General features: G+C 40.8%; 1 protein-coding gene across 1 annotated transcript; it reads right to left on the bottom strand.

Annotated features, from left to right (window-relative positions):
• Positions 1 to 5,883: 5,883 nt before the first annotated feature.
• GJD2 (gap junction protein delta 2) lies at positions 5,884 to 7,123 on the bottom strand. The gene is made up of 2 exons (XM_035552181.1): positions 7,053 to 7,123; positions 5,884 to 6,727 (listed from the first exon to the last, which is right to left on the bottom strand). The coding sequence occupies exons 1-2, from the start codon at positions 7,121 to 7,123 to the stop codon at positions 5,884 to 5,886; spliced, it is 915 nt and encodes a 304-aa protein (XP_035408074.1).
• Between the last annotated feature and the right edge of the window lie 1,533 nt (positions 7,124 to 8,656).

An 8,656-nucleotide genomic window follows, 5' to 3' on the forward strand; every position in this document is an offset into this window, starting at 1 on the left:
GCTAGAGCAAGGGAGGCTTTTTAAAGGGAAAGTTAAGAAATTTGTAAAAAGCTAGTTTTTCTCAAAATGCCTGTACCTCTAGAACATTGCATGCGGAGCAAACATGAAAGCCCCTTTATATTCAATTTCTTCTGGCCATGTAGTAACTCCATTCTTAATGCATGTTCATTGCAAGTCACCTTTTAATGTAAAGTTTTAAGGCCGATAAACCCACCTATGCCTGCTGGATATCTATGTCACTTATAGTCTATTTTCTGATGGGCAAATTTTCTGATGACAACATGGTTTCAACATGGACCAGTGATGGAGAATGTGATGCATTTCAAAACACCTCCAGATATGTTAAGTTCACTAGAACTAGGAGTAGCCACAGGAATATTAGTATTCGTGATGACTTTGGACAGTGTAATGCACCATTTAGACTCTTCAGAGAAAAGGATGAATAATATTTGCTAAATTGATTCTAGAATGGATTATCTCACATGAGACATAATGCAAGAAATCTTGTATATTTTCACATGAAAGTGTTTTGAATAGACTTTTATCCCTAAACTGCATATTAAGCCCATACCCCACCTGTTTTTTTTGTTAATACCTTCAAATCCTTACTTTTTCCACAATTTTGCTGTTATATATTGTTGCTTTTCCTTAATCTTATCTTTTCATTATCTGTAATTGTAGTATGATAAAATCCCTGCCCAATGTTATTTAAAATAAAAAAAAATAATAATTATTAATAATAATAAAGTAGATTTAACACATAAAGCTTATATTGACAAGGAAATTTCTTCCAGAGGCAATGCCGTTTACTGGTGCAAGTAATGTTTTACTGTTGCTGTCTTCCAAAAAAAATATTTTGTTAACAGATTTAACATAAAGTATTAACTATTAATAACATTGAAATAAAGAGAGACTGGATCAATTTCAACAAGCAATTTTTTGATTTTTTTTAATAAAATAAAACAATCATGATTACATCAGAGACTTCATAAAACATTAAAAAAATAAAAAAAAAAGAAAGAAACTTACCTTTGATTTTAGACCATGCAATTTATTTATAGAGAAATCATATGCAACGGAATTTGGTTTTCAGTGAAAGAAGCTAAAAGTCTCAAATTGCTAAATCACTTCAGGATGCATGTTATTATCCAGATACTGATAAACTTTCCTTGCATTTCCAGCCACACCACATGCACACAGAGAGGTAGATTAGTACAAAATTAGCTTACTTACACATTTTGTTGAATCTGAGAGATCTTCACTTTGGGGGGAAATCAGAGAGTCACTGTATGTGTTGGTTTCCACAAGCTTTGGATTGAGTAAATCCTGTATTTCAGTCATCACTATGAAAAAGCTTGATAGATTTTAATGTAATGAAGGCAAGCCTCTTTTTAGCTGTAACTTAGATACACAGCTGCTCAGTTAAACTTGCTAAAGCAATTAGTATAACCTATAGCTCCAGAATTTCACGGGAAAAGGGTAATGTTAAATGCTGTCAGATCGTTGCACTTAGTTTTTAACCAGTCCCTTTGATTATGTCATTTCTTCTGTATCCATCTCTGAAATTCAATCCCTAATATGCTAATATAATTCAGGGAAAATTAGTTTAATTCCTCTAATAATTTTGCACTTATATGTATATTTATCTATATATTTGTGTGAGAGATATATGTATGTGTATTATGATTATTAATGTAGTTCTATGGAATGATACAGAGAAGTATCATCTGACTGCACTTATTTCACAGGCTGCTGACTCCTGACTGACTTCTTTAGTGCATTTTAATGGACATAATATGAAGCAATTCCTACTGTGATTTTTTTTTTTTCCCACAGGGATACCAGTGTTTCACTGGGAGAGGGATGAGATTTAGAATCTGATGTTAGGCATAATAACTGATACCAACCTAGTGTGTTTTTCGGAAGCTTACAATAAAATAGAACTCCTGGGAAAAGTTTCCCAGAATGTCCAGGGATGGGTGGGCAATGCAGAAATAGCGTAATCCCCACTGTTAGTCTCAGGAAATAATGAGATTTTTCCCTCAGCTGGTAATTGTCTTAGTCCCACAGAAAACGAAGTCTCATCATTTCATAAAGAGCAAGACCAGATCCTAAATGAGGTAAAACCCATGCCTGTTCTCTCCTTCAGAGTTCTCCACCTTTTTGAACCCATTCCTATATTTGCACACCAAGAAAAATCATCTAACCTTTTCCACTGAAGGAGTAAGGGGGCACAGAACATTTATATTCAAACAAAACAAAGCCAGAAGATGGACAATGTCCATCTGGTCCATTTTCTCTCTTACAAAGAAATGTAAGTGCTCTTTTAGTTGTGGATGAAAAAATATTCTTCACTAACATTAGCTTTTTTATAGAATGTCATTGCAACATATATACACCTAGTGAGACAAAAATATTATTTAAAAGTTTTAGAAATTTATGCAGATTTGAGGAGCACAAGATCAGGACTACACAGAAATTAATATTGCTATTTTATGTCAGTTTATAGAAAGTAATATTGAAATTCCATAGAATCAATTGTGTATTCAATCCTATTGCAGCTCTCCATAAAAGCTTAGTGTTCATAATTTTTGTTTGCATTTAAGATGAGATACACTATTGTCCACAAATTCCAAACAGGGTATACAGTACAATAATACAAAGATAAACTGAATTTTCATATTTAATATCTGTTTCTTCCACAGATATCAATGACAAAATGGACTAATTTCAGTGAGGCAGGAACAAGATCTAAGTGGTCAGTAATATGTTCTTCAGCTTAGTGTTCTCTCAGTTCTGTTCAGTTAACACACTTTTCCATTGCTGTAATAGTTTTAAAGCATTTATTCTGTAAATGAATAGTCAGCTTTCATGTAAACAGTCCATTAGCATTAATCATATGACTCTCACATGATACATTGACAAAAAAGATGTTAGCAATTTTCCTCTTACTCATGACAAATAGGTAGTAAGTAAAAATGAAAAACAGCGGTTGAAAAGGAAGACTATAGCACTTGATCTCCTGACACCATTTCATTTCTCTTCTGAAATACAAAAAGCCATATTCTAGTTAGTGAAAATATGCAGGATTGCATTTCTGTTGATCAAAATATGAGTCCTTGCCTTCTTTTTCACTGATCCTGTTGCACAAATTAACATTTGCATTTCCTTATATACTTCTCTTATGAAAATTCTGAAAAATCTCAGCTTACTGGAGTACAAAATGTGGAACTGCATAAAATAATTGAATGAACTGCGTCACCAGCATTGACTATTATAAACAGATCCTCTCTGTGCCTTATGCAAAGAAATTCAAGGTATTAAAACCTTACAGCTATCAAGATTTGCACCTTCACTAGAGCTTGACTGAACACTGGCTATGCAGCCACAGGAAATAACTTGCATTAGGGCTTCTGCCTGACAGGAAATCATGCTGAACCTGAACCAAAGCCCAGTGGAGTCAGCATGAGTTTTTTCCTTCAAATTTAATTGGCAATGGATCAAGCCCTTTGCACACAATCTCCTATTTCTTCAACATTAAAACAATGCTTTTGACTGTCAAACATTTTCCTCTTCAATATATATTCCAAAGGAGATTTTGCAAACCACCCCAGGACTCTGCAAAATGAATATCAGGCTTGGATTTGTGTGTCAAATAGTAATCTTTAGAAGCTTGCTATATTGCAGATGGAGATTTTAGCTGCCATGTTGTCTTTCTAAAAATAACATGCAGTTTTCCAGTGAGCATGCAGTCAACTAGCAATATCACTGTGCATTTATATTGCAGAGGATCATTTGAGAAATCCCTTGTAAGGGTTTCTATAATCACATTGTAAAAAATATTCATCTTACACATAAGGAAAAATATTTTTAAAAAATGTTTAAAAACATGACACTTCTCAAAGTCTTTTTATGTTTCACAGCAGAAGAAAAAAAGCCCACAAATGAATATACTATCTAAGAACTAATTGACTTTTTTTTTTTATGTGACAATGCTGGCAAACCACAAGAACAAAATATTAAAGTATTTACTGTAATCCAAAAGGAAAAGATTTGTATGCATTATCTCCAGGCCAAAACACATAAAATCCATTGTCAAGCTTGAAATAAAATACAATCAAAAGAACATTTGCAGTTCCAAGCCTTTGTCTCCTTCATGTATTATAAAGTATCCTCAAATTTTCCAGCACCATTTTGGCCCTTTTCTTTAAAGGGCAGATAGCATTTAGTTAGGAATGCACTTGTATGTTTTTTGAGTCCTGATCCAAGTCCTACTGTTGCCAGTGAGATATTTGCTGTTGAATTCAATGAGAATTAAATAAGGTCCTTAAGTAGAACTTAGTAGACTCTACTAAAATTGTTGCTATTAATAGAGATTTATCTGTGACTGCCCCAGTGGCTTACAGGTAAGTTGATGGGACAGGAACAGTATATTTCTTGAATCAGCTATAAGGCAGAAAAGCTGAGGTTACTGTTTGGATTCCCTGATGAAAAGCTGCAATTGTTTCATTTACAAGGTAAATGTACTCTGGCTATTCCCAGAGTGACCTTGGCGGCCAACTGTGTTGCCCTTAGTGTCAGCAGAAAGAAGGCTGTTGGTGTCAGTGGGCTTTGGATCAGGCTTTAAACACAGAGAAAGCTTGCTTAAGGAGGAAAGCAGACATACCGAATAGTTCTGATTTCCCAGGTTTTATCACTTAGAGTTCAGGATATCAACAAGACACTTTAAACCCTGAAGAGTAATTGCTGTAAGTCAATTATTTTGACCTTGCATGTTTCTGCAATTGTATGCAATAATAAAGAAGAACAAATCTCTCTGGCTTAAAAAAAAAAAAAAAGGCAAGTACTTTATTTATCAATAGAGATTTTAGCTGCTTTTTACACCATTGCAATGACTAAACAAACAGCATAAAATAAACATAGGAGAGTATAAAATCACTTTATTCCAGCTGGTATCCCAAGACAACCTTTGACTAAGTACAGAGTTGGATGTTTCAAGTATGGCACTTATATAAATAAGAGCAGAGAGAAGGTGATATAATCACAGTTAAAAGCAATGAACTCTGTTCCTTTGGTATGTGTGTCATCATAGGTAACTCCAGGTAAATACATAACTTGGCTGGCACGAACCAACTCCATCTTATTCATGCACATGTTAGGGAATGAACTGAAATGTACTGATATATTTTGTAGATCACATCTAACATAAGATGATTAAGGTCGCTGGTGTGTGTGTGGACAGGCAAACAAAAAATGGCAAAATTATATTCAGCATTTATTGTTTAGCATAACTAACTGATGTACAAACTATGTTAGAAAATAGCTAGTAATACACACCAGGAATAAACTCTGTGATTTAGACAAGCAAAATAACATCAGACATCTGTGAGATCGGTGAAAGCAGATGTCCTGATTGAGCTGTGGTCAGATTCCTTACAGTGCAATTACCCTCCTTTTAAAACATGCTTACATCTGCACATTGCAACAGTTTCCCCCACCCCATCCCACCCCATATAGAGTATCCTTGCAGATTTTTAATATGAACATTCTACGTGTTTACAACAATTAGTCAGACGGTCCAAACTGTAAACTCATCCTAATGATGACCAAAAAAAAGCCGCTCCACCAACAGATAATACCCAATCGTTAGAAAGAAAAGTAGTAATAGTAGTAGCTGTAAGGCTAGGCCAAGCATGGTTTTATAGCTGTTTTTTCAGTCTTTTACATAGCACTGCATTTTTGCAGCTAGTTCAGTAAGTGCAGATCCAATACCTTAATGGCTTTCTTGGTGGTTTGATAAAATGCTTGCCTAAGCAATGTACCTTTCTCTAATGGTGTCTGGGTCTCTTCCACCTGGCACCGTGTTTCAAGTCTGTCACAGCCTCACACGTAAGCTGAGTCACTTGACTGAGTCCTGCCAAAGTTAGGCATGCTCATTCTTGGCAGGTCCTTATTTCTGATTTCGTATATGGATTTCCTTTTTGCCTGTACTCCTCTCACTGCCATTTTGATCTTTCTCCAGCCCAAGTGGTTCAGTTCTGCCAAATTGAGCACCACACAAATGCCACTGACAGCAAACATGAACACCAAGAACACAGTCTTCTCAGTGGGTCTAGAGACATAGCACTCTACTTCTTTAATGCAAGGGTATCTGTCACATTCGTACATGGAAGGGACATTGAATCCGTACAGGAAGTACTGTCCCACTAAGAATCCGATCTCTAGGGCATTTCGAAAGACCACTTGGATGATATAAAATCGAGAAATGCCTTCTTGCCTCCTCATCTTTGATTTTGTAGTTCTGATGGCAGGGTTGGGGATCTCCTTCACTTCTAAGCAGTCTGGCTCTGCCTCTTTGGTGGAGTTCTCAGTGTTCTGCAGCACGCCATTGACAATTGTGTTCTTGATTTTCTTACTGTCCTCACGCTTCATTGAATCCTGGTCCCTCTCCAGGGTGAGGAAGACGGTGGAGTACCTCCGTTCCCTTTGCTTAGCAGACTGGTGAACGGAGTACGTTATGAAGCACAGGCTGGGCGTGCACACCATGATGATCTGGAACACCCAGTACCTTATGTGTGAAATAGGGAAAGCCTGGTCGTAACAAGCCTGATTGCAGCCTGGCTGCAGCGTGTTACAGACGAACATGGTTTGCTCGTCATCGTACACCGTCTCCCCTACGATGGCCACGATGAGTATCCTGAAGATCACCACCACGGTCAGCAGAATCCTGCAACAGAGAAGCCGGTCAGGGTGCGCCGCCGCCCGGGAGCTGTCCGGTGCTGAGCGGGCACGGAGCGCCTCGGCTTCGCGAAACCGGGGAGACCCCCGGGACCGCCACCGCCACCGGGACTGGGACCGAGCCCCCCGGCCCAAACGCACGGCCCGGCGCTGGGCTGTCCCGCCGGGAGACCCCCGTGGGATCCCTGGGGACAAGGACGGCGGCGTGCGCGGTGTCCCCCCGCCCCGCGCCCCCGCGCACGCTCCAGGCTCCGACCGAGCCCTGCCCGACCGGGACCCCCGCGCTCCCCGTCTCCCCTGGCCCTTACCCTTACCTCCCTATCATAGTAGAGTGCTGCTGCACGGCAGCTTCCAGTAGCCTCTCTAGAATAGTCCATTCCCCCATCGCTGTTCATCCGGAGACAAAGACTTGGGCAAGCGGATCTCTTCACTTCTTCCTGCTTTGTTGTTTTTTTTTTTATTTTATTTTATTTTCCTCTCCTTTTTTTTAAAATTTTTGTTTGGTTGTTGTTGTTGTTTCAGAGGGCGGTGGGGAGGAAAAGCGAACAAAAGCGCAACCCCCCCCTACCGCCCGCAGTCCGGCGGCGGGCAGGCGGAGGGACGCGGCAGCCCTTCCGACGACTCCGGACCCGGCTCGGCTCGGCTCGGCTCGGCTCGGCTTGGCCCGGCTCGTCCCGGCTGGGCTCGGCTCGGGGCCCCGCGGCGGCCGGCCCAGCCCGGCCCGGCCCGGCCCGCTGTGCTCGTGTGGCGGCGCGGCGCGGCGGCCCGGCGGCGGGGCGGGAGGAAGGTTGGCTTTTAATGTCTTGCTGCCTCTAATCTGCCTTTAAGTAGTCTCCGCTTGCGTCACTGACAGGTTGGTGGAGAGCAGCCAAAAGCAGCGCTCGGATTTTCTCATTTTTATTATTCCGGCGAAGATAAATAAATAAAGGCGGTGGAATACGCGGAATAAATAAAGGAGGAGGAGGAGGAGGAGGAGGAGGAGGAGGCCGGGCAGAGGAAGAGCCGCCCGAGCCGGCGCGGGGCTTCTTTGGCAGCCCAGCGACTCCACGGAGCAGCCCTGGGCTGGGACCCCCAGCCGCAGGAGGGCTCCCGGGAGCTCCCGGGCTCCGGTCCCTCCCCGGGCTTGGCAAGGAGGGGCGGCGTGCAGCGGTGGCCTCACCTTAGAGAGCCGCGTGCCCTTGAAGAGAGTTGAGCTACCGCACGTTACCCTCACCCGATTACAGAGAGAAGAATGGCTAAACAGAAATGGGGCGGATACATAGCCATTTCAGACAGCTCCCAGACTGAGGTTGGATTCATGGTAGGAGAGGCACGAAACCTTCACACAAAGCATCCCTAAGCACCACAAGAATAAAGTAACTTAAAGAATTTCCTACCATATAATCCATCTACATATTCCCCTAAAATATTGCATTGTGTTTAAAATATATATATATTTACAGATACCCTCACAGACTGCACCAACCCCACACAAGGCACTGGCACCAATTGGAATTGACTCTTTCCTGGTGGTGAAGCCTAAAGTGTATTCTCTACCTTTCCATAAAGATCAGCTACAACTTCCTACCTGCTGTTCTTTTTGCTCAACTGATCGTATTAAAATGAACATAAGAAAAATTCAAGTCAGTCTGCTCACTATGTTCCTATTGCCAAATTCGGTAAAATCAGTCTGCTTCCAAAGTGGAACCGCTCAAGCCACTGTGAACAGTGTAGACCTTTGTTTTCTTTGCAGCTCTCTCATCAAGCAATTCTGTGTTGTGTTAATGGTAAGTGCTTTCTGAATAGATGAGACCAAGCTTCATCTGAGCAGAGGTCATCTGTGTGTTTCAGACACCCCAAGATTTGTCTTTTCATTTGGTGTGTGCAGATGGTCTCTGATTGGATCCCCAAATCTTTGAACTGGGAAAGTATCAAATAA

The sequence above is a fragment of the Cygnus atratus genome, chromosome 5, assembly GCF_013377495.2.
Source record: "Cygnus atratus isolate AKBS03 ecotype Queensland, Australia chromosome 5, CAtr_DNAZoo_HiC_assembly, whole genome shotgun sequence".
NCBI lineage: Eukaryota > Metazoa > Chordata > Aves > Anseriformes > Anatidae > Cygnus > Cygnus atratus.